We start from the raw sequence: 18,648 nt of genomic DNA on the forward strand, positions 1-18,648 counted from the left end.
TCATTTAACAGATGGGAAGACTGAGGCCCAGAGAAGGACAGTGAGCAGGATCCCCCATCAGGCAAGCAGCAGAACAGTCAGGAGCCTGGATTTTTGTTGGGGTGCCTGCCCTTGTCTCTAGTTCACGGACTCGCTCAAAGATAAGAATCGCCTTGTTACACGTTAAATGCTTGTTAAACATTTTCAGGCTCCAACCCAGACATAGAAACCTTCTTTTGCAGAATTAGAAATAGGGGCAGGGTGGGGAGGAGTAGGGCCCAGCAATTGTTTTAACTGGGCCTCCTGGTGCTTCAGGGCTCCTAGGAAGTGAGCTCTGGAGACCCAGGCCTCCCCCAGCCACACATCCATGTCTCCCCACCACCCCTTCCAGGGATCTTCTGAGCAGGAATCCCGAGGCTAGGGAGCTCCTCCTTCCAGGCAGCCGAGCTCACTCACCTCCCCGTTGAGGAAACAGTAGAGGACCGCCACCACCAGGCCCTGGAGAGGGGTCAGAGGCAGCGGGGGGTCAGGGGAGGCCCTCCAGCACCCGGCCGCCTCCCTCCAACCTCCTCCCATGTCCTCCAGTTGCCAGTCCCAGGCTCACTTCCAGCACTCCAGAACCTTCCCACACCTCTCACCCCTGGTGGTGGTGGTGGGGACGGGGGGTGGCTGGGACTACCTCTTCTTGGGTCGCCATGGTGCCCCTGGCTGTGCTGGCTTCATCGGGCTCAGGTCCTTGGGGTGGGGCTTGGGTCCACCCTGGCGGCCTCGAGCACGTGGGATTTCAGAGAAGCTGCTAACTTGGGCCCGTGGGGACTGGGCAAGTCACCTGAATTAATAAGGTGGGCCATCTGGGAGAAACAGGGAGAGGCGGCCCCTCTTGTGCACCTGTCCCTCAGGTAGGGGGTGGGGCCAGCCCATGGGACACCCTGTGCCCCCTGTGGGTGGGCTCACTTTCCAGATAAGCTGGAAGTTGGGACACAGGCAACAGTTCAGACTGAAACACGGATGTGTGAGCGTGATGTCAGGACCAAGCCCAAGTGTAGATTCTGACCAGTGAGGAGTGGGCTGTGACTTCTCTGCTTACATCACCTTGGCTAGGGGCCCTGAGTCTGTATATACTTTACGGGGTAGGGGTCAGTGCCTGTTAGGACCCTCCCTCCCTAGTACCTGGAGCTCCTGTTTTCCCAGGAGTGCCTTCCCCTGTCCCCCAGTCCTGGCATGGAGCTCTGCCAGGGCAGGGACTCCAGTCTTGAGATGCAGGATTGGAGGCCCAGAGGCCTGCTGGGGACCATAAGCCATGGGCAGGGTCTCTGCAGTGCTGGTCCTGCTCCCCACCTCAGGGACCCTCCTCCAACACCCCTGCCCGCCCTTCTGCTGTGAGGGTTCCCCAGCTGGTGAGCACCCCGCCACCGAGACCTGGGTGGCCTAGCTCTGACCTCAGGAGGCCCTAACACCCCCTTCCGAGTCCCATCCAGGCCCTGAATCCAAATGTCTGGGGATGATGTAAGTATACCAGCTTTGAAAACTCCTAGATGGTTCTAATGGGCATTCCCAGGTGGAAACCACTGTCTAGAGGGTGTGGAAGGCTTTGAGAGGCGGCCTGGCCTGCATACTTGGGGGGTTCTGGGTTCCAGGTGCTTCATTTAGTCCTTGCCAAAGTCCTAACAGGGAAGACCCCTGTCTCATTCGGGAAGAAACTGAGTCACAGGGGTTTCAGCAGGACAGGTGCTATATGTGCTCGGCCAGAGCTGGTGGTCGGCTGCTGGCTGCGGGGGCCACCTCTCACCAGGCCCAGCGGTACCCAGGCCTCCAAGGTCCTGGGACACATTTGCACAGTTCAGGTGAGGGTAGGGGCCCCGAGGGAGGGAAAGTTAGTTGTGCCCCAAGTATCCACAGGCCAGCAAGTTTAAGAAATTCCAGTTTTTATACAACTGTTAAAAAATGAAGTCTTGGGAGAACTTTAATGACATGAAGAAATGTTCACAACAGGTAAGATAGAATTAGAACAAGCAAGACAGAAAAACACACACACATTGTGGCCTCAGTTGAATGGGTTGTCCTTGTGTGTGTGTCTTCCTGGGTAGGAAAGAGACTTAGAGCTTAGATGTGAACCCACCATTACTTTAACCAGTTATTTCTGGGGTCATGAGATTACAGATGATTTTTTTCTTTCCTTTTTTAACTATTCCTTATTTTTCAGATTTTCTACAGTAAGTATTATTTCTACAGTCAGAAAAAGATCAACTTTCTGGAAGCTTCTGAAGCCTGTGACAGTGATAATATATGGTGGTTCTGTGTGTGTTGTTCTTTAAGCCACTGTCTTCTAGAGATGCATATTAGAATATTTACATTTGAGTAAAACCATCACTTTGATGTGCTTAAAATAATGGGGGATGGTGTGAAGGGAGCAGATGGAGACAGAGATGGAACCAGCTAGGCCTGGAGTGGGCAGTGGTCCCGTGGGGTTCACGACTACTCTCTTTGCTTTAATATATGGGAAACATTTTCTATAATACAGGGTTTTAAATATATATAAAATATATATTACAAATATTTTAGATATTATATATAAAATATTTTTAAATTTTATTTTTATTTTATGTAGTATATAAATATATATTACAAATATAATTATAAAATATATTTTTTAAAATATTAAAAATATAGAGAATATTCATGTATAATATATAATAAAGTGGTATATATGTTTGTATGTGAACAAATGTTAAAAAAATGTCAAAAGATCCGTTTCCTGTGTAAACATTTCTATGGGAACATTGGGAAGACGCTTTTGGTTTTCTCTCGACAAATCATTTCCTTAGAAGCCAAATGGCTTTCACTGGCAGGCCTGGGCCCCAACCACCAGCCCCAACTCCAGGGGACAGGAAGTACCCTTTCTGTGTGGGGAGGCAGACCTGAGTCTCCGTGTTCTCAGTGAGATTACTACCCATTTCTGGAAGCCAGGTCGAGGTCTTCCATCCTGTGGACCTGGAACCCCCACCCCTGCTAAATGGGCCATTGTGTGAGCCCAGCCTCATCACACAGTACAGGAGCAGGTGGGCCTGAAAGCTCCTTGGTCCAGAAACAAAGATTACCCAAGAGGCTGGGTTCTCTGGAGGCCTGAAGCCCTGGCAGGGAGTGCTGTGCACAGGAGATGCCCAGTGAGGGCAGAGGGGACAGCCCTGGAGTGGGGTCTGAAGGCAGGGTTAGGACAAGACTGGACTCCACTCAAGAATGTGCTCCCAGTGATGGGTCCTTTCTGGAAAGTGACAGGAGGGTGACCCTGACAGGACCCCCTGACCCTGAACCGAACTCAGGGACTGAGGGAGACTCTGAGCCCCATCCTGAGACCAAAGCCTACCCCCTTGAGAGGACTTTGCAGGATAATCAGTGTTGTTGAGGACAGGCTGGTTTCTTGAGGAAAATCCCCCAGAGAGAAATTTCTCTCAGGCCCCAAAGCCTATCATATCTAGGCTTTCCCCAAGAATTAGCTGTTCCCATTAACAAATATTGTATATCTTGGAATGGATTGCATTTCTGTCTTTGCTTTGGCTACTGGAAAGCTCCAAACCAAATGTATGACCCATCTCTCCTACCTTCATAGTACTCTATTGAATTTGAATTTGCTTCTCTGTCTGAACTCAATTTTGACTTTTATTTTTTCACTGATCCTTCATCTTTTTTTTTTTTTCCTCTTTATGGTCTTCCTGAAAGCTACATTGTATTATCTTTGGAAGGAGATAGCTATGAGAGTGTAAACAAATAACATTGTGAAGTTTGGGATTCATGTGAAGACTCCTTCTGTCCAAACGTGTTTACTATTTTTCTGGTGGTGGTGGTTGTTTTTACCCTTTGTTTTTGAAGCCTCACAACATCTTTATGAATCAGGAGGTCGGTGATTTCTGCCCTCACTCTCCTTTTTTTTTAAAGTAGGTTTTCATCTTTGACACGTTGTGTGTGCCCATAGTTTCAAAGAGTCCAGTGATTCTCCTCAGGAAAGGAGAGCTGCCTCGGAACGGCCCTGCCCCCATTTCCTGTGCCTCAGAGACAGCTACGTGGAATTCTCTTCGCTGCTTCTGAATAATATGCTGATGCTGCTCCTTCTGGATTTTTCAGTTTGGGGCCCTTTCACGGGCTTCCCAGAATGAAGAGGAGGACCTTATCCTCTTTCAGATGCCCTCCCTCCCCCATTCCCACAATGCTCATCTTCCTGCCCTGCTTTTTGATGGCTCAGCCATAGCCCTCTGGTGATGTCATTTTGATTCCCTACACACCCTTTTTGTCTTCCCTGGAGTCAGTCTCTCTCTCCTTAGTTTTATCTCCCACCCGCTAGTTGACTGGTAGAGGGGACTTGGGTCCCACTCAGGGTCCCACAACACAGTGAGGTCCTGCCCACCTCCTCCTGCGTGGGTGCCCAGTGAGGCTGGACCCTTCTGGGGAGACCTGGCTTGCTGTCTCTATGGCTCCCGTTTCTCTAGAAGGAAAGAGAGAACTCCTGAGGGTCACAGTCCTCAAAGCTTACCTGGAACGAGCCAAGGGCCAATTCAAAGAACCACTGGACCTCGATGGCATCCTCCGGGGAGAAGGCGAAGATGATGTAGTGGACTCCAAAGAGGGGGATCAGCAGGAGGGTGGACTTGGCCAGGCGCCTGCAGACACAGACCTGCTGTGGTGTCCTGCCCCTCCCCATGGGCACAGCTCCGAGAGCCCCCACCTGCCCCACTGCAGAGGCCAGCAGCGGTGCCCCAAACCTTTGCAGTTTTATCTTTTATTCTGGAGAATTTCCAACCCCCACATACTCATCACCCAGGGCCAGCCCCCTACACTTTCTGATCACGCACCCCACCAGGAAAAAAAAAATGTGAACGCCTATCCAACTAAACAACTTTATTATTTGTAAATTACGTGCATGTGTCATTGAACCTATTATTCACAAAACCAGCATTCTTTTTTTTTTTTTTGATAATACATATCCATAAGGAGACGTTCTTTCATTTTCTTCCCAGATCCCAGATTAGGATTGCTAAATTTAGCAAATAAAAATACAGGATGCCCAGTTCAATTTGAATTTCAGATAAACAGATAATATTTTTTGAAAAATATTTTGACAAACACCATTTGTTGTTTGTCCCCAATTCAAACTGAGCTGGGCTTCCTCTATTTTATTCCTCTATTTTATTGTGGGCTTCCTCTATTTTATTTATTTTATTATAACTTAACTTGATCCTGGATGCCCAGCTCTACCGCACTGTGGAGCCCACTGCCCTAAAGAGGTTCTGGAGAACCTGTCACCAGGCGGTCCAGGTCACTGCCAGATTCTCAAAGCTCAGAACATCACAGAGAAAGTCTTCACTGGACACCGACTGGCCTTTAACAGTTCTGAATTACATCTCCCCCACCCAAATTCATCCACTGAAGCCCTAACTGCAGGACCTCAGGCTCCAGAACTCCGAGTAAATAAATTTCTCTTCTTTATGCCATCCCGTGTGTCGTGGTTCTTTTGCTACGGGGCCCTACCGAACTAATACTGCTTCTCCCTTTAACATCTTAAAGGTTTTAAAGTATTTTTGGATCACACATCTTGATAATCTGATGAAAGCTAGCACCTTTCTCCCCTGAAAAACACACAGACCTACACACATTTCTCTGATTTTGGGTCCCCGAAGCCCATCGTTAGACTCCCTAGCATTGCCCCAAACACAGATCTCTGCTCCCTGGGATCCTGAGAGATTTCTTACCTTCCGGCCACGGGGGCAGTGTCTAAGGCTTTCCCCTGGAACCCACTCCTCCCCACCCTCATTCCCAACTACATCATAACCTCCTTGGAAGTAGGGCCAGTTTTGTAAACCATAGGCACTCGTAAATACCTGCTGATTGACTGAGCGGGCCTCCGACTTTGCCCTTCACTTACTTATAATGGTTCACTTCATTCCCTCTGGTTTCTTGGGTTCTAAGTTTTCTCATCAGGATTCTTAGAATGTTTATAAAAAGGATGAAGTTAATCTGTAAAACACAAGAGGGAGGAGGGGCTGAAGGTGATTGCCACCTCTCCTGGCCTTGACCCCTGGCCCTGAGGCCAGAGAAGTCATTGCAGACCACACCTGGGATTGCACAGTGCTGAGACACTCCGCCCTCCACCTGCCCCCAGAGAGTTCTGGGGGAACAGGCTGTCTGAAGGTGATGTCTGACCCGGCACCCGCGCCTATCCCGGGCTGCAGGAGCTCTAAGGGCTGCTAAGCTGTGGCAGGGGTCACTCACACTGGAATGCATTGGCATCCTCCAGGGGTCTTGTTAAAAGGCAGATCACCACTGACCTGAGAGTCTGCATTTCTTCTTCTTCTTCTTCTTCTTTTTTTTTTTTTTTTAAGATTTCATTTATTTATTTGCCAAAGAGAGCACAAGCAGGTGGAGTGGCAGGCAGAGGGAGAGGGAGCAAGTCTTGCTGAGCAAGGAGCCCCATGTGGGACTTGACCCCAAGACCCTGGGATCATGACCTGAGTGGAAGGCAGACACTTAACCAGCTGAGCCACCCAGGCATCCCAGAGTCTGCATTTCTATCAAGCTCCAGATAATGCAAAAGCTGGTCCTTAGCTATACTTTGAGTGACAAGGATTCCTCCCTGCAGAGGTTCTTAACGTTTTGGGTGTGGATTAGGGGGCTCCCTCCCTCAGAGTTTCCAGGTCAGTAAATCTGGGGAGGGGCCCCAAAATTTGCATTTTTAACAAGCTTCCAGGTGATGCTGAAGCTGCTGGTCTGGGGGACACACTTCTAGAACCACTGCTTCAAAGGCTTGTAGAGTCACTTTGCAGTTGAATCACCAACTCCAGGAAGCCACCCTTGATTATCTCTTTCCTGATACATGGCAGTAGGGATCACGTTATTGGGTAAGCATGTGAAATATTTGAAAGAGGCCAAACCAAACGTAGGCATCTGTCAAACTTGTGTGTCTATTTATCTGCCAATTCAATCATAACTTACTAAAGGACAGGAATGCTGTCTCATTATTTCTTTTGGCGTCCCCTCCCCAAGCCCAGTGCCAGGACGTTATAAAGGTGCTCACGTCCTCCTCTCTCACCCACCTACCAGCTCCAGCACCATTTGGGGAAGTCAGGATCAGTGGAATCCCCCTGCCAGGTACCCTCATTGTTCCCACAACCCATCTGGGGCCTGGGAACGCTGGCCAAAAGACAAGGATTAGTGGTCCATCCAGGACTCCTAGCCCAGCCGCCTCTTGGGGAAAATTGCTTCTCAGCTTCTTGTTTGTTTATGCATCTTGCTCGGAGCTGGCTATGCATGGTGTAAATGAATAAAGGTTATTTTACTTTCATCTATTTTTCGGCCTTAGAATTACATTTAATTTTATAGGGAGCACCTGAGGGCAAAAGAAAAAAAAATCTCAAGAGCTTAAAGTCCCAAATGGTGGAATTCTAAGCCCCATGAGCTACTGGTTGGGAGATGTTTTTAAGTTCTTATTTATTAAGACATCACGACCTTAAGATCAAGAGTGCGTGCTCTTCCGATTCAGCCAGCGAGGGGCCCCTATTGGGAGATACTATGCATCAGGAGTGCCCACCAAACAGCACTAGAGAGATCACAGTCCGGTGAAATCCACCGGGACCCTGGGGCCCATCGTCTCTCTGCCGGGGTTCCCCTGGGCTGGGCCTTCAGATCCCCAGAATGACAGCAAGGAAACTGGCCTAACTAAATAAGGAAAGACCCTGGGAATACTACGCAGCCAGAGCACATCGGTGCATCAAATCATTTCAAAGGCCATGGGACAGCTCACATCTACTACTAAGTGAGAAACACAAGCAAGTATACAAAACTATATTAGGCATTTTGAAAAAAAGGCATTTGGGGTGCCTGGGTGGCTCAGTGGGTTAAAGCCTCTGCCTTCAGCTCAGGTCATGATCCTGGGTCCTGGGATCTAGCCCCGCATCCGGCTCTCTGCTCAGCGGGGAGCCTGCTTCCTCCTCTCTCTCTCCCTGCCTCTCCACCTACTTATGATCTCCGTCTGTCAAATAAATAAATGAAATCTTTAAAAAAAAAAAAAAAAAAAAAGAGGCATTTTGAAAAAAAGCTCAAATTAAAAAAAAAAAAAAAGATAGGAAGGAGGGGAGCCTGGATGGCTCTGTGGGTTAAGCCTCTGCCTTTGGCTCAGGTCAAGCCCCGCAATGGGCCCCCTGTTCAGCGGGGATCTTGCTTCGCCCCCCCGTCCCCCGGCCTGCCTGCCTCTCTGCCTACTTGTGATCTCTCTCTCTGTCAAATAAATAAATAAAATCTTAAAAAAAAAAAAAAGAGATAGGAAGGAAAAGCATATGTGTATTCCCAGTGTGTGTCTCGGTGCTGAAAGTATGTGTGATTTTTTTTTTCCCCTTTTGGAAAACACATTTTGTATCTTCCAACTTCTTCTTCTTCTTCTTCTTCTTTTTTTTTTTTTTTTAACATGCATTCTATTATTTGGGGTGGGGGGGAGAAGAAGAAAATTAAAAAGAAGGAGGTCCTGGAATGGCCCCCTTCTCCCAACCCCCCCCCCCACCAAGGTCACCAACCAGCCACTGAAAGGTGGGGGCTGGGGCTGCTGCCCTGGGCTGCCCCCTCTCCCTCTCCAGGGAGCCCAGGAAGGGCACTTCCTGTCAAAGTTTTCTGCAGCCCAGGAGACAACCCTGGTAGCACCACCGCCCTCTGTCCTCCTATTTCCTGTCTGTACCAACAGGCTCAGCTCCAGGCCTCTGAACCCAGAGAACTCAACTCCCCCCAACCCCCACTGGGCACACAAGCATTGAGCGTCTGCCTTGGGCTCAAGTCCTGGAATTGAGCCCAAGGTCCGGTTCCCTGCTCAGTGGGGAGTCTGCTTCTGCCTCTTCCCCTGCTCATGTGCCCTCACACACACACACACACACACACACACACACTCTCTCTCTCTCTAATGAACAAAATCTTTTAAAAAATTAATTAATTAAACAAATAAACCCCAGGTGATTCTGAAGGGCAGCCCAATGGAAAGACGCTCTGAGTTCCCTATCTATGAGAGTCCTGTATCTTCTCCTTGGGGGCCACCCCTCCAGGACTGCAACCCCCACCAACAGCACCCCAAGCCTCACTGAGCTTTCCCCAGCCCCCAGCCTATGATCGCAGCTCAGTGATTGTTCTCCGTTTAACAAGAGGAACATCTAGAAAAAAAGATCAGGACCCAAAGGTCAGAATGGGGGAATTTCAGGCCAGCACAGAACACGGCAGTTTAGGGCAAGGAGCTCGGCTCACCACATCTTAATGGCTGCTCACAGACCTAAGAGACTTCTGTAAACTTTTGTCTCCTGAGTGTGCCTCATCCCACTCCCATCCCCCATCCCCCATTCTCCCATCCACCATCTAGACCTTCCAGGCACTGACCAACCTCTGGAAGCTCCCTGGTTTATACCTCCCTCCTGGGCTCCTGGAGGGGGCCATGCTAGCACTTTCCCTTGGCCTTCAGTCCAGGCCAGTCACTCTCTCCACCTCTTCCACTGGAGCCCAACCTGGCAAGGCGGCCACTCACCAGGATGGAGAGGATCACGGGCCCCCGAATGACCCACCAGATGGATGCATTGGCGTTGATGTCCCAGCACCTATGGGGGGACAGCCAGGCCTCGTTAGGAGTGGAGAATTGAGGGGACGAGGAAGGACTAAATCCCGCAAGCGCTCTTCAGATGAAGGGCCCACGCTGGTGGCCCCGAGCTCTGGGGCTGGGGGCCCAGCACTGTTAGAACGAACCCTCTCCTAATGCCAGGGAGCACTTCTGAGGCCATTGGAGCAGCACCCCCATCTCTGTGCAAGCTCTGTGTGCACACCTGTGTGGCATCTGACCGCCAGAAGATCCCAGAATCCCAAAGTGGACAGTGACAAACTCAACTGCCAACAATGGTCAGGCAGGTGGCATCAGTGAGTGAAGGGGCTGGGTGATTGTTACGTGGCCTCAGGACCCTGGGACCTCCTGCACAGGAAGGTTACTGGGCAAGCTAGAGAGCATGTGCCTGACCCAAGGCAGCCACAACTCAGCTCCGGCTGATTTTTGCCACAAGGGAGACTGAGAGATATTGGTAGAACTTCCCATGTTCTCCAGAAGAGCTAAAAATCCATATTTTACACAACATCAAATTCACCCAATTAAAATAATTATTTTGAAATTATTATCTGGGGCCAAAGATGGACCACAGGACACTGGCACACCTCCTTGGACCTCATCCACATCCTGGGCTGGTCATGTCAGCTTTCTCATGAGAAACTACTTCTGCTCTATCCCGCTGCTGCCTCGCTTCCTCCCCGGCTTCTTTCCACGGGCCTACTTCCCAGCAGGTGCCCTGGGCTTACCTCCATCTCCAGCACCTGGCAGCTTTAGAGAACAAGACTAGATCTCTCTGTCCCCATTAGGAGTCCCTGGGAATGTGGCTGTCCCTCTCCTGTGCCCACCTCAGCTGGAGTCTCAAAGCCCCAGGTCTGGGGGGCGGGGTACAGGCAGGGAGGAGTAGAGGAGGGAGATCCCAGGAGGAAAGAAAAGCTGGAAAGCTGGGCTGACCCTGAGCTGCCTCCCTGAGTGGCACCTGCCTGGAGCATCACAGCTTCTGCCCAGCCCCTGCTCTTGCCCCAGAGCTGATGGCATGGGCAGGCCCAGGAGGGTGTAGGTGCGATGAAGCACCCCCCCCCCACCTATCTGCAAGCTCACACCAGCCCAGCATTCCAGAGTACTCGCCTGTGTCCCCCACAGTTTGAAAAACAGGCCTCTCCTAGATAGCTCCACCTGCTTGAAGAACTGGACATTATAAAACACACTCCTGTTACCTCTCCTTCAAATGGCTTACCCGACATCTTCCAGAAAGTGCCTGCTGATAGCCCACGAAGCAACAAAAATGGCCGGGGAACCTGTAGAGTAAAAACAAAAGGAAGGAGAGGGGAGGGGGGACTCAATTTTCAATAGCCCCCCCCATGGGAACGGGGGCAGTTTGCCTAGCCTAGAAGTGAGTAGGTACCACGGAAACCCCCTTGTAAAGCTTGTGCAAACGGGTAGCCTCCTGCTTCTAGGGTACCCAGCCTTCCCCGGGAACTGAGGCAGAATCAAATGGTTCTTGAAGGTCACGAGGGTCTCAGGCTGTCCTGGGAGCCTGGGGCAGACTAGGGGGAGAAACTCTGCAGGGAAGAGAAGGGAGAAATGATGGTCTACACCTGTGCTGTCCTGGGCAGTGGCCACTCACCCCACATAGCTGGTTATGGAGTACTTGATATTTGTGGCTGGTCCCACTGGAGATGTGCTATACATGCAAGACACCCAATTCTTGAAGACTTAGTAGGAATCAGAGAGTGTGAAATCTGCTAATTTTTATATTTAACTATATGGTGACATGACAATATTTTTATACCGGGTTAAATAAAATAGATTATTGGGATTAATTTTACATGCTTCTTTTTATTGTGTTTACTGTAGCTACTAGAAGATTTTTAGGATATATGTGTGACTCACTCTGTTTCTAGAAGACATGATCATCCGCACCTGAATGGTAAACCCTGTCCCAAGGCTGGTCAGGTTTCAGACCTCCAGCAGCCGGGTTTACAACTACGCAGGAGATTAAAGGATTTTTCTCTGGCAGAATCCAACAGCCCCAGACAAAGGGCCTATAGATGGCAATGCTGGGGACCCACCCCCCAACACAGTGGCCACTTCCAACCCAGTCTCCCTTGAGAGACATGCCATGCGCAGACCCCCTCCACCCCCATACACGGGGACTTCGGTCTGCTCTGAAGTGACTCATTCTTAAACACGAACAGACAGTCAAGGTCACGGACATCTGAGGAAAGCTGATTACATAAAAGACAAGGACCAAAACAATCAGAGAGAAGGAACTCAAAGGAAACAGACCATGCAGGCTGTAGGAGGAACTCGGACAAAACAACTCTAAGGAATATCATCCTAGAGATAAGAAGAAAGATTACATCTGCAAGACCCAAACAGGATGCCGAAAATAGGGAGCAGTCCGAGAACAAGGAAGAGAGCTTAGAAACGGAATATATGATAACCAAGATAAAAGACTCCATAGAATGTTGGAAGATAAAGACCAGGCATCGCCGGGAAAGCAGGACACAAAGAGTGGGATGAAAAAGAGAAGAGACAACGAAAAAAATCAGAGGTCAATTCCAGGATGCACTCCATCTGATTAAAAGTTTCAGAAAGAGCAGATAAAAACCAAAGGGAAAGAAATCAAACAGGTGATACAAGAACAAGGTCCAAGAAATGAAGGATGTGAGCTTCCAGATGAAAGGACCACCGGATGTCAGTAAAAAGAATGAAATCAGCTTGCGTGGGTGTGTCTCCCTAGGGCATTTCAAAACTCAGGGGACGGAGAGAAGATGCTGCAGCTTATGTAGAAGGAGATGAGTCAAAATGCTCAGGGAAGAAGAATAAAACTGCAGGGACACTTGACTGGCACAGTTGGTTAAGCGTCTGCTCTTGTCCTGATCCTGGAGTCTTGGGATTGGTCCCACGTCAGGCAACTTGTCTACGGCAGCCCGTAGGAAACAGATAGAGTGGGAAGAAACCAAACATATAGGAACTAATAGATTTCCTGTGGGTGTGGGGTGATTTGGGAAACAGCACTGGAGGGTCTTTCAGTTCCATGGGAGAGCTGGGGAGAATTAAGGACAGCAACGTAAAACAAATAAGTCAATTAAAAGTGACTCCATAAAAAACAAAAGATTAACTTATTGAAAGTAAAATGGTTATACACCATGTGGCTCAGCAGTAAGCTTTTTTTTTTTTTTTTAAGATTTTATTTATTCATTTGACAGAAGAGAGAGAGGGCGAGCACAAGCAGCAGGAGCAGCAGGCAGAGGGAGAGGGAGGAGCAGTCTCCCCTCAGAGCAGAGGGCACATGTGGGATTCAATCCCAGGACCCTGACATCATGACCTGAGCCAAAGACAGCTGCTTAATCGACTGAGCCACCCAGGTGTCCCTCCTATTTAATTATTTAAACCAAGGATGTGCATGACTTTCAATTATATATCTTTTCTTTTTTTTAAATCCCTGCCTCAATTTTGGGTGCTTTGGGCAAAGAACATGGGCTCTTAAGGGCCGCCTATGGTCTTCCATCTTTAACAGTCCTGGAAAACCAATAATGGCTGGAGTTGGGGTTTCTTAGAATGGTCCCCACACTATCAGTATCAGCGTCACTTGGGGCCTTGACAGACATGAAGAGTCTTTGGCTACACCCAAGGCCAACTGGCTCAGAGGCACAGGGCGTGGGGTCCAGCCAGCTGGGCTCGACACACCCTCCATGTAACTCCGACGCTGGCTCCAGTTGGAGAGCCACCAACTCAGTGAGTGGGACCTTGGTTCATCCCCAGAAGAGCCAGAGGTGTCACCCTTTTCAGGGTGAACACTGACACCCCAACATCCTTGTAAAAGTAAAAAAAAAATCTTCAATGTTGGGGCACCTGGGTGGTTCAGTTGTTAAGTATCTGCCTTTGGCTCGGGTCATGATCCCAGGGTTTGGGATCAAGTCCCTCATCAGGCTCCCTGCTCGGCGGGAAGCCTGGTTCTCCCTTTCCCATTCGCCCTGCTTGTGTTCCCTCTCTCACTGTGTCTCTCTCTGTCAAATAAACACATAAAATCTAAAAAAACAAACAAGCAAAACAAAACAAAAAACCAAAAAACAGCTAAAAATAAATAAATAAATAAAAAGACCTTCAAAGTGTCCACTCCTTCTGATTCAGTGATCCCAATTCTAGGATTCCATATTACATATGGGAATAAGCTTTATTCATAAAAGCATTTATCACTGTTATTTATAGTAGTGGAAAATTAAAAACAACCTAAATGTCTGTATAATAGGTATTTGGTTAAATACATCCATAGACTAGTTAAAAAATGTTTATGGCAGAGGTGGAAGAATACAGAGCACACTTGTGGGTTAACTGAAAGAAAGGAGATTCAGAATTCCACATATAAAATGACCACAGCAGGGGTGCCTGGGTGGCTCAGTCCGTTAAGTGTCTGCCTTCCGCTGGGGTAATGATCCCAGGCCCCCAGGTCAAGTCCTGCCTTGGGTGGCTTGCTCAGCAGAGAGCCTGTAGCTCCCCCTGCTTGCGCATGCCCTCTCTGACAAATAAATAAATACAATCTTAAAAAAAAAAAAAAAAGAATGACCACAACACTGTGGAGAAAAACTGAGTAGGAAAAATAGTTTGCAAGGAAACCCTCAAAAATGTTTGTTAGATAAGACCAGGGTAATTTTTTTCTACTTGATTTTTTTTTTTTCAGTCTTACAGTGAGTGTGTACTCATTTAAGCAACCTGTCTCTGGGGAAACAAGTTACGTACAAATTGAGAAGGGGCCCCTGCTTTTGTAAGAGAAAGGCCTCTCCCAGACAGAAAACTCTGGGCCTTCCTGAGTCCCTTCAAGGTCTCCTTGGGGCTGTATAGGCGGACAGGTCAGGAGGGGAGGAAACGCTGTTTCCTGTGCTGTTCTGTCCCCAGGGCCTGGCATATAGTAGATGCTCAATAAACATTTGAGGAAGAAAGGAAGGCTCTCATGATCTCACTTAAACCCTTCCTAACAATCTGAGGGGTTCCTGGGTGGCTCAGTCAGTTAAGCATCTGCCTTTGGCTCAGGTCATGATCTCAGGGTCCTGGGATTGGCTTAGTGTGGGCTCCCTGCTCAGTGGAGAGCCTGCTTCTCCCTCTGCTCCTCCCCACCAGCTTGTGCTCTCTCTTCTCTCAAATGAATAAGTAAAATCTTTTTAAAATAAAAAAAACATGAAATAATAAAACAAGATAAGCTCTCCTAAAAATCTGTGATGGAGATGTCACAATGCAATTTTGTCTCCCCACTAGACTATGACATCTTTGAATGATGGAACTATTTTTGTTTCTGTAATCTCTAGAAGCCCCTCCGAGCGCAAAGAAACACTCGAAGAAAGTAGAATAAATTGTGATCCTGATATTACAGATAAAGAAACTGCCTATGTTTAAACAATGAGATCCTGGCAGATCTGAGAGTCAAGGTCAATGGACAGGTTCCAAAGTGGGTATTTATTGGGGAGTCAACTGCATAAAGCAAGTCCCTGGTCCCCCAGTACTCTTGGAACTACTGTCCTCCGAAGAGCCCCACAGCTCCTGCTGGCCAAGCGTCGTGTGCTAATCAGGCTGCCAAAGTCTATAGGAGGGCTCTGTGTGCTCTGGCAGCTTTGGCTACTTCCCCGATGTGAGTCGATAGGGCTCTTGCATGGAAGGATTTAGACAAGGAGAACAGACAGTGCTTTCCTGGCAGGGGCACTTCTTAATTAAAGGCACTAAGAAGAAAGCAAATGAAATTGATGGCTAGTACACATAACTATCCATGTAAGCATATGAGTCACTCAGGGGAATGTGGCTATTTTTTTTAGAACCTAGTGGGTAACTTATATATGTTTATCAAATGAGCAATGGATGGATGGATGGACAGACAGATGGGTACACAGATGGATGTACATAGATGGGTACACAGATGGATGGATGGATACACGGATGGATGGATGGATGGATGGACGGACGGACGGACAGACGGACAGGTACATGGATGGATAGATGGACGGATGGATGTTTGTTAATGGCAGAATAAGAGTTAAGGGACCTTTGGAAACAGATAAGCCTTGGTTTGAATCATGGGTCTGCCCTTGTCTATAGTGTGAACATATTACATCCCATCTTTGAGCACGTTTCTTTGAAAGGCCTCTGGAAATTGGGGTGGCAATTAAAAATGCATGTAAATGCTCTGCTCATAGTAAGTGCTCAAGAGATGGAGTTATCATCTTCATTGATCAGAAGGGACAGGGGCAAGAGATGGAACAGGGCCTGCAGTTGGCTACTTTTCCCTTCCTTCCTACAAACGAACCTTAAAATTCCTTTGGGAGGCCATGTGGTTTGAGCACCTTAAGCCAATCAGTGTATTCCATTCGCTCAGGTCTGTGATTGGTTCAGGGATGTGTCTGAGACAAGCTAGTCCTGTCAAGATGAACCTCAGAGTATTTGCTGGGAATGCTGGGACATGGCCTTTTTCTCTCATTAGAAATAACAAAGAAGCTGGTACCCCAGAAGCTGCTGGCAATTATACTGGGAACACCAGCATAACGAGAGAGCTGATGTTACAGAAAGTGAAGCGGAAAGGAACAAAGTAACATTGTTGAGCTGCTGGATCCAACCTCACCTGAATTTGGCAATCCCTGGACTTTTCAGATATATGACCCAGTTACTTTCTTTTATGTTTAAAGCTGATCTAAGCCAGATTTTCTGACAGCTACAGTCAAAAGTACCCTAATTAATAGAGAAAGGAAGCAAGGATGAAAATATATGAATGGAATGTCCAAGGAAGATGAAACAACAAACGTAGTATGAAATGGTAAGTTGGGTGGTGTCAAATGGTAAGAGACTTTGGATGGCCAAAATTGGGGCTACGTTTTAACTGTGAATTCTTACTTGATGTACAAATAAACCAAAGCCAGGGGGTTAAACAAGAAGCAACTTGCCTAAGATTCCACGAGTTAGCTAACTTAACTGAGCGTGGGGCTGCAACTAGAAACCAAGTCCTCTGGCTCAGTGCCTTTCCCCACATTCCCCAGTCATTACACCCACGGAGAAACGTACCCCATCCGAGGGCAACAAATCCCTGGAGGCACTTCCTTTCCGAGAAGAAGGAGATGACGAGGAGCGTGTGAAGGTAAAGGCCTTCCACCAGCAGCCAGGCGTAGTTGGCCATGATGCAGTACTGGAAGAAAGCCATGACCAGCTTACAGCCCACCTGGACAGAGAGAGGCAGGTGAGCCCCAGGCTGGGCAACAGTGAGCTCCTCTCTGCCAGCTGCCCCCGCCCCCCGAATGAAGCGACAGGGATTGATAGGGGTCGGGTCGCAGAGCAAGTCTCTATGGGATCCTGGCCATCCCCTGTGGCCTTCCACTCTCAGAAGCCCAGGCCCACAGAGTTCTCTAGAAAGTGGAAGCCCACATGGCAGCAGGCTCAGGCAAGAAGGCTAACAGGCCATCAGAGAAGCAGGAAGTGCATTCAAACCCGGGACTTGGCTGCCACCACTGAAGCTGTGTCAGATAGGGCCCAGGACCCAAGTTCCTCCTTTGCAGATGAGCACACAGAAGGAAAGGGATTTCCGAGCAAAGGATTAACAAGATCCCTTCCAAGCTATTTCCCTGGAAACAGATGAAGGGACATACCAATTATGTTAGGAGGGCACCATTGATTATAGTGAAAATGGCCCCTGATTGGTACACCGCCTCTGTTCTGGAGACTTCTGACTACCAGATGGAGATGCCAGTGCTGGCCTTGCCGGACTTAGTGACTTGTTAGAGGCATGTCTCTAGCAGGGATCACCAGAAGCTGTGCCTGGGGACTCGTGCGGCATGAGGCTTCTGTGCCAGCAAGGCAACCATTCCTACATGACAAGGTCCCCTCTCCTTTCTCTGAGCTGTCCCTGGGGAGAGGACAGCTTCTGGGTTGGGCTGAGGAGGTCACATGCAGGTAACCCAGTGCTGCCCTGCTGGTGGGCTGTGGTTCCTGCTCTACGGCCGCCCACAGACTCGGATTCTGGGTGGAGCCTGTGGTTGACTCAGGAGTATGATGTTTACCCGAACCCAAGAAGGTTTCCCGTGGGGGACTGCTGGACTTCTCCAGTACTGGGCAGTGAGGTGTGGGCCCTGAATTTACATCTTCTGACTCTCACTCTACTACTCTTACTTTGTCCTGCCCATCTCCCTAAGGGAGATTCAGTTTGAGTCAGAAAACACACACACACACACACACACACCCCTATAAAAACAACACAAACAACAGATCTGTAAGGGATTACAGATGGGAGTGGTGGGAAGTGACAGGCAGGTTGACCAAACCCATCTCAATCCGCCATCTTTTTCTCCCTTGTTTGCCTCTGCTGTGGTGACTATGATGCCAAAAACCCTCAATCCTCCAGCCTCCTTTAGAGTAAGGTGTGGTCCCATGACAAGGTTCTAGGCAATGGGATGTAGATAGGCATCTTGAGGGCAGGCATTCTTTCCCACCCTAAAAAGGCAAAGCTACCGAAAGACAAAAACGGTTTAACCCTGACTCTCTTTCTTGACTGGAACAGGGATGTGAGGCCTGGGGCTGCAGCAGCCATCTTGTAAAAAGCGGTATAAAGTATGGCATCAAGCACAGCAGAGCAGAAAGAGGGAGAAGGATTGTGTCCACCATGGCATCACGGAGCCCCTGTGCCACCTCTGGATTGCCCATCTGTGGACTGCTTATGTGGGAGACAAACTCCATCTGAGCCACTGATGCATGGTTTTCTGGTATATGTAGCAAAACGGATCCTCAGCTGATACACAGAGCAATATTGCAAAGAACTAAGAGTCATCTGAGCATTCAGAAGGAGGAAAGGGGTTAGATTAAATTAAATGACTGCTTTAGTACAGACTTAAGTTTGCAGATACAGACATATATGCTCCCACTTTTCTTTCTGCACCACACCCTCAACCCTCTTCAGAGCTGGCCATCTGCCCATAGCTGAGACTTGGCAGGTGGAGGGAAAAGACGACCCTCCATATGTATCTAATTGCCAAAGTGGGAGTTGAAGGGCAGCCCCAGGGGCTTCCCGACAAGTTGTTCTCATACATGACCCC

General features: G+C 48.7%; 1 protein-coding gene across 4 annotated transcripts in view; it reads right to left on the reverse strand.

The window, feature by feature from the left end:
* The window catches only part of SCTR (secretin receptor), a 75,690-nt gene that overhangs the window by 6,437 nt on the left and 50,605 nt on the right, over nucleotides 1-18,648 (reverse strand). For 2 of the 4 annotated variants that reach the window (XM_032353875.1, XM_032353872.1), the window contains exons 7-12: nucleotides 16,631-16,784; nucleotides 10,821-10,881; nucleotides 9,521-9,590; nucleotides 5,894-5,985; nucleotides 4,505-4,631; nucleotides 436-477 (exon numbers count right to left, since the gene is read on the reverse strand). In XM_032353875.1, coding sequence (XP_032209766.1) covers nucleotides 436-477; nucleotides 4,505-4,631; nucleotides 5,894-5,985; nucleotides 9,521-9,590; nucleotides 10,821-10,881; nucleotides 16,631-16,784 — 546 coding nt within the window. The remainder of the gene's footprint in view (nucleotides 1-435; nucleotides 478-4,504; nucleotides 4,632-5,893; nucleotides 5,986-9,520; nucleotides 9,591-10,820; nucleotides 10,882-16,630; nucleotides 16,785-18,648) is intronic. The other 2 variants (XM_032353873.1, XM_032353874.1) reach the window with 2 other exon arrangements.

This window comes from Mustela erminea, chromosome 8 (assembly GCF_009829155.1).
Source record: "Mustela erminea isolate mMusErm1 chromosome 8, mMusErm1.Pri, whole genome shotgun sequence".
Classification (NCBI taxonomy): Eukaryota; Metazoa; Chordata; class Mammalia; order Carnivora; family Mustelidae; genus Mustela; species Mustela erminea.